Source organism: Spermophilus citellus (genome assembly GCF_964194105.1).
Source record: "Spermophilus citellus genome assembly, chromosome: 17".
Lineage (NCBI taxonomy): Eukaryota > Metazoa > Chordata > Mammalia > Rodentia > Sciuridae > Spermophilus > Spermophilus citellus.
The window spans coordinates 38313528-38329702 of NC_138199.1; the positions used below are offsets into that span (position 1 = coordinate 38313528).

General features: G+C 38.9%; 2 protein-coding genes across 5 annotated transcripts in view; one reads left to right on the plus strand and one right to left on the minus strand.

The window, feature by feature from the left end:
* ACACA (acetyl-CoA carboxylase alpha) overlaps positions 1-16175 on the plus strand; it is a 276021-nt gene that overhangs the window by 18642 nt on the left and 241204 nt on the right. The window lies entirely within an intron of this gene.
* On the minus strand, positions 1320-15817 carry LOC308635478 (uncharacterized protein C17orf78; the record flags this gene model as incomplete). The annotated part of the gene is made up of 7 exons (XM_081269915.1): positions 1320-2408; positions 5183-5368; positions 6080-6204; positions 7471-7596; positions 13797-14042; positions 14527-14613; positions 15760-15817. 7 exons carry the CDS (start codon positions 15815-15817, stop codon positions 2331-2333), a joined length of 906 nt encoding a protein of 301 aa, XP_081126041.1. The 3' UTR covers positions 1320-2330.

Sequence of the window (16175 nt, forward strand, 5' to 3'; positions counted from 1 at the left end):
GGAAGGACTTCTAGGAACTTCGAAAACTTGAATATAAACACAATAAATATACCAATTGGAAATATGTAATAATACATTAACCGGAAAGGGGGATCAGGTTAAAAGTAGTAAGAAAAGTATGATATTGTGTAATATATATATGTATCTTTTTATCATATCTATATGTATTTATAAACTTTCTGTAAAGAGATATATCACTGTCAACAGTGGTTATCTCTAGAAGGAGAGATTAGGTATAACTTTTAATCCTTTATTCTTTATACTTTCCATTATTTTCAAAATTTTTAAAAATGAGAATGTACTTTAATAATCAGAAAAACAAAGTATGACAACTTTGTAAGAAAGAATTTGCAATAAGAACCATACACTTTGCAAAGGAGTAATTTGCACTTACATAGAAATGTTTTATCAAGTTGCATCTGTAATGGTGACACAGAGAATTGTGCCTGGCCCTGAAGCAATCTGAGACTAAAGTCCACATCCCAGAGTCCCCATAAGAGTTCTCCCTTCTGAACTGCCATCTCTTTGATCTCTTACTTTTCAAGAATCTCCACTAGTGAGTGAATATAGGATTCAAAGTTGTTAAGTGACTAGGGAGTTAGAAAATCCACAGGGAGATCTTGCTTTGCCATGGGAAACAGATGTTCCCAAAGAAAAATACATAATTTTGACTCAGTGAATTTTTATAAAGAAAATCAATACAAATGTCCAAATTATACTCTTGCAGAAGAGTTGATAGGCATGGACTTTGCCACAGGTTTCATCTTCTGGGAAATTTCATGTTTCCAGATTAAGAGACATTCAGTTGTGGTGGAAAAGGCAGGGACATGTGGGGATGAATGCAGGCATTAATTCTAGACCAAGAACTTCTAAGAACATGTTTTTAATAATCCTCCCAATTGGTCCCAGGAAAAGCAAGCACTTTCCTCCTATTTTTTTAAATATTTATTTATTTTTTTTTTTAGTTTTTTTTTTTTCGGCAGACACAACATCTTTATTTGTATGTGGTGCTGAGGATCCAACCTGGGCCACACGCATGCCAGGCGAGTGCGCTACCGCTTGAGCCACATCCCCAGCCCCACTTTCCTCCTATTTTATGGTCAAACTAAATAATAAGAGATGGCAGGATAAACTTAAGGTGATGTTGTGATTCAGTGGCAGGGTGTAATGTATTTATCCGGAGGCCACACCAGTGTTCTGTCCTTTCTGTCTGCCATATGTTCCAAGTGTGCTCTGTGGATCTTAGGAGATTCTTTAGTGCTTCACCAAAACATGACATCACCCATGCTTTTGTCTCTTCTGTCTCTTCCAGGTTCAGCTTGTTCCTCTGCTATTATAGTACAGTTTTGAGAATCATTTTTTGGACAGTATTTGAAGTGAAAGAAAGAAGAATACAATGTATGTATGGCTTCCACCAGAGAACTAAGAAAACAGAATTACATAGAAGCAGGCACATATCACCAAAATGAAATGGTTTCAGAATCTTATGAAAAGAAGCAGGCTAATATCCACCATTCCCTTTTCCACTTAAACACTTCTTTAAGATCAGCTGTTTCCACTTTCTCACCAAACTCTTGCTTAGGCAGGTCAGACTCCACTCACAGCTGCACCTCTATCGTCGTCATAATCATTCTGCTCTGGAATCCTTATCCAAACTGTATGTAGCACACTACTAAATTAAAATATATATCAGACTCACTTTAGGAATTCTGGATTGTGAGGAGACTTCACTTGAGTCTGCAGTCTCTAGGCCCCTTGGGAATGACTTATGAGGAAGGCTTTTGGAATGAGTAGGGTCAAGTTCCCTTCACCAGTGTGTTGATAGCCATATGCAGTGGCAGAGGGTAAATCGTAAAACCTGTGGACATTATTCTGGAAGAGCAGGACATTAGTTTGTAAGTTCAATGACAGCCAGTGAGCAGGAAGTCAGCTGTGAGGATAACAGAGGAGTTGGGATGTGTGCCACACTACCAGCTGCCTTGCCCAGTTTCTTGGAGGCTGTGTTTAAGTCTTTTGTCAAAGAGAGCAATAAGATCCATTCATAGTACTTAGAGGGAAGGCCTTTGTTTTCATTTGATGGAATGGAAAGATATCCATCTTCATGGACATCCAAAGTGAATCACAGAGGCTTGTGGCAACGTCAGTAGCAGTGTCGTGAGGGTAACTGCTCAGTCCAGGCTCTTCCTTCCCTGACCTGGCAGTACTGATGCTAATGCCCCACCACCCCATGAAGATATAAATGTAACACTGGCAAGAATCTGCCCATATTGACTAATACTAGGGAGGAAACAGTGGAGAAGAAACAGTGTATTCATTTAGAACAGAATTTTTCAAAAGTATGTCTGGTGGATAATAGTAATTCCTGTAGTTTTCTTTGCATTTGATGAGTTAGGAATGTCTTGTCCAACCTAAAGATTGAAGGGAAATATAAAGGATAATGAAAGATATGTCAACAAAGGAATTGCTAAGTACAAAACCCCATATAATTCCAAGTACACTTCATTTTGCCTCTTCGTTACCCAATAATTACATAGAAAGTATGAAGAAGGTACACATATGAATGAGAATTATAGCCCACTAGCAAAGTGCCATTCACCCCTTGCTTGATCTGTTTGCCTTGAATGGAAAAGGCCCTAAGTATGCAACTGGGTTGGATCCAAGATGCTTCAGGGATTCTGCTTCATTCCTGAATCAGGCCCAAACAATCTCATTTTGTTTTGAAAAGAGGCAGAGATTTGAACAGAGATTTTTGGGTCTGGCCAAATTTTTTTTTTTTTTTTTTTTTTTTTGGTGCTGGGAATTGAACCCAGGGCCTTGTGTATGCAAGGCAAGCACTCTACTGTCTGAGCTATATCCCCAGCCCCTGGCCAAATATTTTTAATAATCTCATTCCACACTCACCATAGCTGACCCCAGGCGCCATCAAGTTTTCTAAGTGCCTATTATGCTGTTATGAACATAATTATGATTTTTTAATCAAAGATTTTTCTTTCCTGTTAGATTGTAAACATCTTTAAAACAGGGAAGCAGACACTCAGGTTTTCAATAAAATTTTGTGGACTAGATGAAGGATTTAATAAATATTAGTGTAGCAATTAAAAAACATGGATTCTAGTTCTGTTTCTACCAGTGTTTGTGACCTTGAGAAAGTCACATATCCTCTCTAACCTTCTAATTAAGTATCAGTACAACGCAGCTACCTATCCTGGCTACCTCCCAGAATTTTTGTGAGAAACAAATGAAATTATGTGTATAAAATTGCTACCTTATTACTGTTTTCATCCCCTTTTCATTCAGTAGCCTATTACCTTCATAGAAGTTCAATCCAAGTAGCTGCTACATGAGTACCTCTAATTCTGAGCTGGATGTTGTTGTCCCCTTCAAGCCTATTTCTGCTGATATTCAGTAGAAATGATAATGTGGAGTAAAGAACTAAGCTATACCATATTATAAAATCATGCTATTTGTATAGGATTATCACCTAATATTAGGAGAAAATATTAACCTAGGCCAGAGTTCACCAAGAAATTGGCAGTGGGTGCCTGTAGCACTGTGATAAGGAAAATTGTAATGCCAGGTCTGAGTGGAAAGAGTGCTGTGCTTGATTATTGACATATGCACTTGATGTAGAATGGAAGAGTAGCAGTATGTGTACCATCCTGAACTAGATAATCTTTGAGACTATTATCAATGCTGTAATTCTACAAAAGTTTAATTTTTAAAGCCTTGTTTAATTTTTAAAGCCTAGGGGGCCAGCTGATAGAGTACTCGCCTCGCACATGTGAGACTCTGGGTTCAATCCTCAGCACCACATAAAAATAAGTGAATAAAATAATGTTTAAAGCCTGTATGCCTTAGGGAACATTATTTGTCTTGAAGAAGGTGCCCAGCAATATCTCATATTGAAAGGCCAAGTCTACTCCTGGTGGGAAATATATTTAAAAGTTTCCATGCTGAGCCAGTGGTATGGTGTCTGTTTCAACCAAAAGGCACTATTAATTTATAATTGTGTCAGGAAACCCAGAGACAAGAAAAAGAAGAAAGTTGCAATGCCAAGTCTTCAAACTGTGTTCAAGAGTGGTGGTACCTAAATTTTGCTTTACATAAGAATCACCTGGGGCTGGGGATATAGCTCACTGATAGAGCTCTTATCTAGCATACGTGGACCCTGGGTTCAATCCCCAATACCATAAGGAAAAAAAGAAGAGTTACCTAAGGACAGGATGAATACATCTGTGAATCTAAAGATTTTACAATTTGGGGGAGCCTTCTTAAAGAAGAACAATACAAATTTTAAAAGTACATAATCAGATGCATGGCTTTGAACAGGGTCCATGGGTCCTGAAGCATAAGCTTCATTTATTTCACAGTAAATCCACCTATACTTAGGGAACTTTTTAAAAAATCTTAAAAATAAGCTAGGCATGTTGGCATAGCCCTATGGTCCTAGCTACTCAGGAAGTTGAGGCAGGAGGATGGCTTTAATCTAGGATTTTATTTTATTAATTTATTTATTTAAAGAGAGAGTGAGAGAGGGGAGAGAGAGGGGAGAGAGAGAGAGAGAATTTTTAATATTTATATTTTAGTTCTCGGTGAACACAACATCTTTGTTGGCATGTGGTGCTGAGGATCGAACCCGGGCCGCACGCATGCCAGGCGAGCGCGCTACCGCTTGAGCCACATCCCCAGCCCTTTATTTTATTTTTAATTTTTGGTACTGGAGATTGAACTCAGAGACATTCAACTACAGAGCCACATCCCCAGCCCTATTTGTTATGTTTTATTTAGAGACAGGGTCTCACTGAATTGCTTAGCGCCTTGCTTTTGCTGAGGCTGGCTTTGAATTCGCTATCCTTCTGCCTCAGCCTCCCAAGCTGCTGGGATTACAGGCATGCACCACCATGCCTGTCAAATCCAGGATTTTGAGACTATCCTGGACAACATAGCAAGATCTCGTCTCAAAAAAAAAAAAAAAAAAGAAAAAAGAAAAGAAAAAGAAAATAACATTCCTGGCTCGCTCCACTAGACATTGTGATTCAGTTTATCTGTCCCCAGAAGTATGTATTTTCAGTAAGTATCTCATTGGATTATGAGTGGACTGATGTTAGGAAAATAGCAGTACAGATATCTGACATATAGAAAAATTACCCACATTTGCTTTATAACTAAAGCAGTTCCCAACCTCCCTGCACTTATATGTTAATCCTGTTTTCTCTAAACAAATGACATAAACCACACAGTGAACACCTCCCTTCTCAGGCTGAGAATCTGCCTGGGATTCAGCTGCCCCAGGGTGCTGGTCTCCCTTCTTTTGCCTTCTCCACAGCTGCTGGCATTGGCACAGTCTTCTGGCTCCTAGGCATCGACTCTGAAGGAGAAAAATGACTGGTATCAACTTTCTTTTTCTTTTTTTGTGCTGCTAGTGATTGAACCCAGGGCCTTGTGCATGCAAGGCAAGTACTCAACTAACTGAGCTATATCCCCAGCACCTCTGGTATCAACTTTGGTTAGATGGCTGATAAACATTTGATTATCTTCCAAACCTCATGCCAGAACATTTAAAGGAAATCATATTTTTTTCTCTCTTTTTTTCTTTTTTGTAGTACTAGTGCTCTACCACTGAGCTCCCAGTTCTTCTTATTTTTTTATTTTAAGACAGGTTCTCGTTAAATTGCTGAGGCTAGCCTCTAATTTACAATTTTCCTGCCTCAGCCCCCTGAGTTGCTGGGGTTACAGGTATATGCCACCATTGTGTTAGAACTACCCTTCCTAGAGAAGTCTTGCAGTAGTCAAAGGAACTCACATGGAGTGAGTGCCTCTTATGTGTCAAGTGCCTCTCACACAGGAGCTCTAATAACATGAATAACTGCATGCAAGGAAAATGAGTCCCATTTTGCAGATGAGGCAACTATAGTAGGAGAAGTCAATCAACTTTAACCAAACCACTTGGCTAATGAATGTGAGTGACAGATTTATCAAAACCCCAACGTCTGCTTTCCTCACTAAACCAAGCTGCCTCTGGAACAGAAGGAGGTCTTTAAAGATCAAGTCCCAAGACCCAGTATACCAGCAAACTTACAGGGCATGGGACTTCAAAAATGACAAATATCATAATGGCAACTCCAGTGACCAACAGGGTGACAGCAATCAGAAATTTGACCACAATACTCCATTTCTGCCTTTTTGCTAGGTCCTCATCTGTGACTAAATGGAGAGAGAGAATTTGAGTAAGGGAGTAGATTGACCCTTTGACTTGAAGTTCTCCTGGCTCCCAGACTAAGAAGGACCCAGCCTGACTCAGAAGCAGAGGCTATATTTCCATTTTAGACTCAGAATCAGGAGTGGGATGGGCACGATAGTCTCTTCTCTAACCTCTTTTGCAACATACACCCAACGAATCATTTCTCTGTATTTGGGATTCCATATCATGTAGGGCTGATTCTTGCATTCTTAGAGGAAGAGAAGGCTCGAATGCACAAGGAGTTCTAAGCTTTACCTTTCCATCTCAAGTCTTCTCAGAGTCCCTACCCACTTTCTCTGACACATTGTGTGGGATTAGAAAATCACCTTTTTTCTGTGCTCCTCTTGGTTTTTGTGGGTTATAGGAGGAACAAAGGTGAATTGGCATTGCTTCTGGATAAAAAACAAATCTGGGGTAAATGGCTCATGTGCATTTTATTATTTCTAATCTCATATTTACTTTTCCTTTGGTAGAATCTAGGATGTAATTCAGATTTACAGAATTCAAATCTTACAAAACTTGAGTGCTAGACAATTTAGAGAGGACTTCTTTTTTTTTTTCTATTTATTTTCTTCCTCCCTCCCTTCCTCCCTTCTTTCTTTCTTTATTTCAAGTGTGTATATGTATGTGTGTGTGGTGATGAGGGTTGAACCCAGGGGCACTCTATCATTGAAGTACATCCACATCCCCTTTTATTTTTGTTATTTTGAGATAGGGTCTCCCTAAATTGCTGAGGCTGGCCTCAAAATTATGATCCTCCTGCCTCAGTCTTCCGAATCAGTTGGGATTACAGATGTGCACCAACACACATGGCTGGGAGAGTTGTTTCTAAAAACAATGAGGATGAAAACATGCAGTTGGTTGGTATCACCACTGAAATAATTACTTAGTATTTAAATATTACCAACCTATGCATGCAGTGATTAGAATTATCTACCACATGAACAGAACTTACTCTATCCCCAACGATAGCTACACCATGAGCTCATTTGTGTGGAGGTAAAGGTTCATTGATGGCGTCAAACTACAAACATTTCTGGGACCTTCTTTATAGAGAAGCTAATTTTTACATTAAAAAATTGAATGATTTTTAAATGTAAAGTCTAACTTCTCAAACTCCAGGAAAATCTTACGAACCCATACTGATGTTGGGGCAAAAGTATTTCTTTCGTTCTTGTTTTATATTTCTGCTTATTCTGTACCTTGTGTCAAAGGGCTAGAAAAATCACCAGTACTTGTAGTTTTCTCTTCTTCTTTATTCCCAGAAGTTGTGGAGGTGGTAGTGATGGGAAAAGTCTCTGATGACGTCCTCATCATGGGATAGAACTTACATTGGGAGATCCCTGGCAAAAAAGCTATAAAACAAAAAGAAACAATGAAAGGACAACTTTCAGAGAAAATTTTATCTACCCTTGATATTACCTGACAAAACCCTTGTTCTAATCACCTGATAAACTTCTAACTGTGGCCCTATTGACCTGTCTGTCCATAGGTTTAGGGTGTGAGTACAAAATAATGCCAAGAATAAATGAGGATTATGAATTTGGCTAAGAAGAGATATGGATTAAGTCCTTATGGGGCCTTTGACTAACACAGGATCAGAGTAAAAGAGTAAGCCATATCTTATTTGCCTATCATTCTTAAAGCTGTAATAATAATAAATATGGAGGGTGTAACAGTATTGGAAGTTTCCTTCTTTAATAAAAGTGGCTCCAAAGTTCAAAGATGTGCAATATTATAATTTCCTGAATGGCTGCTGCAAATCTGTTTAGTGCATCCTTTTTTTTTTTTTAATTGTGCATTTGAGATTTTTTTTTAAAGAGAGAGAGAGAGAATTTTTTAATATTTATTTTTTAGTTTTCGGCGGACACAACATCTTTGTTTGTATGTGGTGCTGAGGATCAAACCCGGGCTGCACGCATGCCAGGCGAGCGCACTACCGCTTGAGCCACATCCCCAGCCCTGTTTAGTGCATCCTTGGTTTACTACTGTGGGAGGGAATTGGGAAAGCAAAAGGAACTGGAAGATGGAAAGTCTACCCAGGTTCACATACTTCTCAATCATTTATTCAGCAGATGTCCAAAAATGAATATCTATTATGTGCCAGGCACTGCTTCAGTATTTTCTATATATTGTTGGATGCATTCTAGCAAGAGAGCAAGCAAAGAGGAGAGAGGGTTGTGGGGTGGGGTGGGGGAAGCAGATAACAATGAATATAACACACATTATAGTATGTTAAGAGGCGATAAGTGCTACAAAAAAAAAAACACGTAAAACAAAGTTCGAGGGATGCAAATGGGCAATAGGTGGGCAACCTGCATTCTAGACTGTTTCTTTAAGAAATTGAGAATTGAGCCAAAATTTGAAGGAGTTGAGGTGAGGAGATCCACTGAACAGATGCCTGGGGAAGTAGTAACCAAGCATATGGGAAATGAGAGAAAAGGCCCCAAGGCAAAATGTGCCTGGCATGTTACAGTTTTAGAGGCAGAGCAAGAAGACCAGTGAGATGGCATGGATTCAGCAAGGGGGACAATTGCTCCATAAGAAAAGGGTTAATATCACTTACGGACTCATAAGCTGATTTAAGGATCTTGGTTTTTATTTGATTGAAATAAGATCTATTGTAAGATTTGGGGCAGAAGAATGACAGAAGTTTGTTTTGATCACTAGACTGGTGTGTTGGAAATGGTCTGTGGGGGGCAAGGGTAGAAGCTGGAATACCTGCTAGGAGGCTGTCAAAGAAATTCAAATGAGGGGTGATCCAGTCTAGGAGTGGAAGTGATGAGGAGCAGAAGGATTCTGGCCGTAATCTGGAACTAATAGCTTCATGTGCCTTCAGAATTGACCTAATCCAAATCAGATAGTGATTCTTGTCCATTTTGATGGTCTTATATAATTGCTTATTAAAGTCTGTAAATTCGATGTGACTTTTCTAAATTACTCTCACATGTCCTAATTAAGTTCATGTGAAAATGATAGTTCTTCAGAGGCTGGTGGCCATAGATCAGGCAAGTAATAGTTCCTGATTTCAGTTGAATTAGGAAGACAGTGTGGGCAGAGAGGTAGAGATAGACTTAAAAATCAACAGGTTCAAAGGAAAAAATGAAAGAAATTATGAAGTGATAACATATATGTTTATAAGAGAGATGATGGCTGGGGATATAGCTCAGTTGGTAAAGTGCTTGCCTCGCATGCACAAGGCGCTGGGTTCAAATCCCAGATGAAAATAAGTAATTTATCTCACTTTGGACAAGGTACATAAATTGTCTGAGTTTTGGTTTTCTTAATCTGAAAATGATACAAATAATACTTCATATACTTGTTTCTCAAGGATGTTATAAAGATCAGAAACAAAAATGAGAAAGTGGGTATAAAAACACTTTGCAAATTGAGTGATATTATGATTGAAAGAAGAAGGAAAACCTAGAGATTGTCTCTTTAAGTGGAAGAATTCTGCCTTCTAACCACAGGGATAATGGATTTCATTGTGGCAGATGTTCCTTTCTCCTGGGAACCACTGCTTCAAATTCTACTAAATAGGCTTCATCTGTCAGTGTATTTTCAGCCTACCTTCTAAATGAAAGTCCATTGGCAGCTCATCTCTTTCAGGTCTCATCTGTTAGGTTATAGCACCAAAGTGGAGCAGGGAGTTTGTAAATAAAAACACTTTATTCCCAGTGGTGATGGAATTGCAATATTAGTTCCCCTCCCCATCCCCTATACTGGGGATCGAACCTAGGGGTGCTTAACCACATCTCCAGAACTTTTTTACTTTTCATTTGGAGACAGGGTCTCACTTAATTGCTGGGGCTGGTCTCAAACTTGCCATCCTCTTGCCTCAGCCTCCCAAGTTGCTGGGATTACAGGCATGTGCCACCATCCCTGGATCCCAGCCCTTTTCATTTTATTTTGAGACAAGATTTCTTTGAGTTGCCCATGTTGGTCTAGAACTTGTGATCCTCCTGCCTTTCCCTCCCAAGTAGCTGGGATTACAGTCATGTACCACCACACCTGACTGGAAAGTTTCTCCTCTTAATTAATGTAGAATCTGAACAATAAGGAACTAGGAAATATAGACTCTGTCATCAGTGATAAAGACCTAGTGAGTAATTTTTCTCCACAAGAAGGAAATTTCAGAATATTTGTAACAGAGGGTCTTTTTTTTTTTTTTTTTTTTTTTTTTTAAGAGAGAGAGAGAGAGAGAGAGAGAGAGAGAGAATTCCAATACTTATTTTTCAGTTTTCGGCAGACACAACATCTTTGTTTGTATGTGGTGCTGAGGATCGAACCCGGGCCGCACGCATGCCAGGCGAGCGTGCTACCACTTGAGCCACATCCCCTGCCCCAACAGAGGGTCTTTCCTTTGACTAAATTCTATAAACAGCAACTGTTTCCTTCTTTCTGTTTTTTCATTCTTTGTCCACCCATGTCTTCTGATAACATTGCAGAATATTCCCATCCTTATGGCTTCAAATTCTTGTTTTATCTGAGGATATTTTCATGAACTGTCTTGGACATCCCCCTATGTAGACTTATCTCATCACAGTGCAGTCATTCAGAGTGCATCTCTTTTATGACCCTTGTAAATTTGTATTTACCTAATTTTTATTTCTATCCTATTTGAGATCTGTCACATACTGGTAATCAAATTGGTATAAATTCAGAAGAAGCAGTTTCAAACTTATAAAAGAGGTTATGATTCAAAAGTTGTTTATACTTTCTAAAACTCTTGTTTTACATTGTTTGGGATTCATCATTATAGTTTTATAGAAATATATGGTGAATGATGATTAGGTTCTCAGACTACTCCTCCATTAAGTCTTTTCACATGACTCAAATAATATAGGGTATACTTTAAATTCTGAATCCCAAAACCAACCACCCTCATGAAGGAAGGTTGGGAGGCTTGCTCAGGGCAAATTTTCTGATTAGGTCAGGTTGATCTTTGGCATCTCTCCTTTTCCTTAACCTCCCAGATTTCCTTGTCTAGAATTTCTAAGAACTAATGTCTTTAATTTCCCAGAGCTCCACAATGCATAATATTATGTTTATTCTACCCAAGCCCTGTAGACTCCAAAATGACATAGGCCCACTAATTCTCCATCATTACTACCATGGAATCAAGCAGGGTGTCACATGTTAAGAGTAACACAATCTGATTGAATTGATGTTGAATAACAGAAAGTCTAAAATCCTGCTAAAGGGTTTTGAGTTTTTAAGAGTTTATTTTTTTATTCATACAGTCAACACTGGTAGAATTTTAGAAAGTATAATAAAAGTGAATGTAACATTCAAGTCATGTGAGGATATATAATTTACCATAGCTAAGTCATATCCTGTGAGTCTATCCACTTACATCCCAATCTCTAGTTTTTAAACTTGTTTCCCTATTATTTTACTTGTGAACCCTTCAGTTTCTCTAAAAATGTCAAGTTTTATTTTTCCAGCAGTATAACAGCAGCCTCTAAGAGATGGCCTGTATAGGGGGAAACTGTATAAGGGGGGAACTGTCTTGGTGAGAATATCTCTTGGTGAGAAACTACTTGACAAAAAGAATGGGTAGAAAAAAGAAAGGAGAGCAAAAGCAGAGAAACTGAAGACTGAGGTTACGAACCACAGCCCAGGCTGGACGTGGTTTGGCACACATCTATAATCCCACCTGCTTGAGAGGCTGAGGCAGGAGGATTGTGAGTTCAAAGCCAGCCTCAGCAACTTGACAAAGCCCTACACAACTCAGCGAGACCCTGTCTCTAAATAAAATATATATATATATATTTTTAAAAAAGGCTGTGGATGTGGCTCAGTGGGTACACCTAGGTTCAAACCTCAGTACCAAAAACAAAACAAAACAAAACAAAACAACAACAACAAAAACAAAGCCACAACACAACAACAACAACAAAAACCCTGCTGAGTAAATGAGGGGAAACAAGTATTCTCACACAGTGTAGGTGGGAATGCAAAATAGGACCACATCTGAGAAGTGGTGAGAAGAACTTAGCAAAATCTTATATTTTTTAAATTTTCTTTTCTATGAAACCTTTTTTTTTTTTTTTTTTTTTTTTTTTTTTTTTAGAGAGAGTGAGAGAGGAGAGAGAGAGAGAGAGAGAGAGAGAGAGAGAGAGAGAATTTTTTTTTTTTTTTAATATTTATTTTTTAGTTCTCGGCGGACACAACATCTTTGTTGGTATGTGGTGCTGAGGATCGAACTCGGGTCGCACGCATGCCAGGCGAGCGCGCTACCGCTTGAGCCACATCCCCAGCCCCTCTATGAAACCTTTGATGCAGCAATCCTGCTTCTTGGAATTTATCTTCTTGCTAATTGGCAAATACAAAAGAAGAGTGTACACTGTCATGGCCTACAGCATTGTTTGTAATGGCAAAAGACTGGAAAAACCAACATATTCATTAATAGAGGACTGGTAGAATAAGCCATGGTACAGCGACACAATACTGTACAACTGCTAAAAAGAACGACGAGGCAGGAGCCAGGTGTGGTGGCATACTCCTGTAATCTCACAACTCTGGAGGCTGAGGCAGAAAGATCCCAAGTCTAGGAAAGTCTCAGCAATTTAGCAAGACCCTGCTCAAAATAAAAAAGGCCTGGGAATGTAGCTCAGTGGTATAGAGTACCCCTGGGTTCAATCACCAGGACCACACACACACACACACACACACACACAGAATGAGGCAGGACTGGGAGTGTAGCTCGGTGATAGCCTTGTGCTCAGCATTTACCTGGCTTGGCCCTGGGAACAATAGTACAATGTCCAGCACAAAAAAAAAAAAAAAAAAAAAAAAAAGCAGATATAATGACATGGAACAAACTATAAGGTGTATTGTTAAGTTGAAAAAACAAGGCACAGAACAGTATGAATTGTGTGCAGCCATTTATGTACATTATTATTATGTACATTGTGTACATTTATGTACACCCATACATGCTTAGAGCATCTCTGGGAGGAAATAGAATAGGTTGAGGGATAGAGAACTGGAGTTATAAGAGAAAGGAATAGAAGGGAGACTTACTTTTCACTGCAGTGTGCTGTGTGAATATTTTACTGTGTGTATCCAAAATAAATTAAAAATTAAAAATATTGTCAAAGAAGACTTATAAGAAATGAAGATCATTTGAAAAAAAACATAAGGGGGCTGGGGATGTGGCTCAAGCGGTAGCGCGCTCGCCTGGCATGCGTGTGGCCCGGGTTCGATCCTCAGCACCACATACCAACAAAGATGTTGTGTCCGCCGAGAACTAAAAAATAAATATTAAAAAAAAATTCTCTCTCTCTCTCTCTCTCTCTCTCTCTCTCTCTCTCTCTCTCTCTCTCTCTCTCTCTCTCTTTCTAAAAAAAAGAAAAAGAAAAAAGAAAAAAAAAAACATAGGATACCAGGGCTAGAAGGGATCTTTGGGATTAGAAAATTGGTTCTCAGAGAAAATAAAGATTCACCTAAGAGGAGGATAATCTATTTCCTTGTGGCTTTCTTTAGCTGCTACTAAACACCAGCTGCTATGTCAATTAAAAGTGCATACATCCATCTCTTCCAATCTCACCTTTGCCTGTTAGAATGGATCCAGTCTGGAACTTGGATGTGGGGATTAGGTGACAGCTTGGAGAAGCAGAGCTGTTTCTATGGGGAGCAGCAATGACTCTTAGGTTCTTCAGAACAGGTTTGACTTCTGGCCTCCCCTCCAAGTATAGAAGGTTGACTTTCACTTTGCTCCCAGAGCCAAGGCACTGCAGGGTAGCCATAGTCTGATTTTGGATGAATGTGGCCCTTTTGGCTTCTGTGTGAGTTTCTGAAGGAAGAGCCAGAGAGAACAATGAAGCTTTTTGAAAATATGAACAGTGCCCAGCTAACTCAGTTCCATTCGTGACCCCTGTTAAACTCCATTGCTGCACTTTCACCTCTTTCTCAGTATGTATTTATGACACTAAATAATGCAAGTCCTGCTTTTCTTCCATCCTGCTATAGGTTTCATAAAGATAGGTGACTGCTGTAAATTCAGCACAGAGAAATGTTCATAGATTGTTTTCTTTAATGCAATGAACAGGTGCTGTCTCATCTTTCTTTGTCCCCATCTTTGATTTATATAGGCATGCCTTAAGTACTAAGTTAATTTAAAGATTAGTTTTCAGAAAGTCTCCAGGGGGAGGGGATACATATCTTTAAAATAGTATATTTGAGATCTGGGCTACGAAGGAAGGAGACAAGGCACTTTTTAAAGACAAAAATTTCTTGGTACGGAAAAGTGTTTTTCTAGATAGGGCCTTGTTTCCTACCTTGCATTAGGAATTCCCTCATGCTTTTCACATCCTTTGGGAAGAGCCCAGGGAACTGTTCCACTTGGCAGCTGCTTTCTCTGAGGTCTAGGGGGAAAAAAGGTCAGAATTTATTGGTACTTACTTGTTGGAATTCTGGGCATAGGAGAGGGAAACAAAAGAATAAAGTTCCTACTCATAAAACTTGCAGCCAGGGAGATTAAATACTTCCTATAAAAAAGACTTTAAAACACACAAATGCATACAAGTAAGAATTAGCCTATTATAAAGAAAACTGAATACCAATCTACTGCTGTTAGGACAAAGAAAAGTGAAATAAAGTTACCAAGTTAATGAAAGAGTAACTAACCTATTCCCTAAAGGAAAAATGATGATTTATCTTTTCCCTCTTCTTCTGCCAACTGTATTAAAGAGCATGTTTGGAAGTATATTAAGTATTGCCTTGGACATTTTATCTCTATGGATTTTCACAGACTCATAGATCATAGTTATCTGTGCATTTTGGCACACATGTGATTTATAGGGTATAGGAATTTTCATAATTTGTTATATTTGGTAACTACTGCACCTTCCACTATTTTCCTTAACTCTAAATAGCTAATTTTAGAGATGAAATGTTTAGGAAATGCTGAAAAGCCATATTTTAAATAAAGTTACCAAAGAACAGCATATAGTTTCATTCCACCCTCACAGTACCTTTTCCCTCAGCTCTCCCTACCCACAGCACCCTGTCTAAATATGTGGACATGCCACCTTAAAAACGAAGGCAACATGAGCTGGGGCTATAGCTCAGTGGTAGAGCACTTGCCTTGCACGTGTGAGGCACTGGGTTCAATCCTCAGCACCATATAAAAATAAATAAATAAAATAAAGGCATGCTGTCCATCTATAACTACATTTTTTTTAATGAAGGCAACGTCTTATAAGGAATTATGAATTTGGGTGTCTTAGGTGGGGACAATATGGAAACTGTGACAGCACGCTTTCATAAAGAAAGATAACAGTGAAAGGACTTTTAATGTTAATTACATGAGCCATACAGGAGAATGCATTACATTCACATCATGAATAAGTTGAGTAAGTTGCAATCCTGCTTAGAGGCAAGAGGACGTATGGTATAACTTCTGGAAAGTATCACTTGCTGGGTATTGGCTATTTCCCTTCTGGTGGAAGAGACTTAAAATGTTTCTTAGGCCTCTCTTTTCCATGATATTATCCTACACAAGTACTTACCTTTCTTGTTGGAATCACAGGATACAATAATTAGGCTGAAGACTAAGATGGTATCCATGTTAGCTTCAGCACTCATGACAAAGCTAGTCCACTGTTAATCTGTCATTGCCCCTTATAGTCTTGCTGTAGTTGCTTTCACTTGCCCTGAAACCAGGTTTCACCCTGTGAGAGTCTGGTTCCACCCTAATTATTTTATCTTATTTCCCGAAGACCCAGGGATAGACTGATTGGAGAAAGAGTCAAGTCTGTTTATTAATGATTGACTTGGAAGGTCTTCCCCTGATTTACTGCTGGGTGCTGACACAGAGAACTGTAATTACCTAGAGGTTTCCCTAGTATAAAGGGTATAAACATCCAGTGTTATTTTTTTAAGAGAGAGAGAGAGAGAGAGAGACAGAGAGAGAGAATTTCTTTTT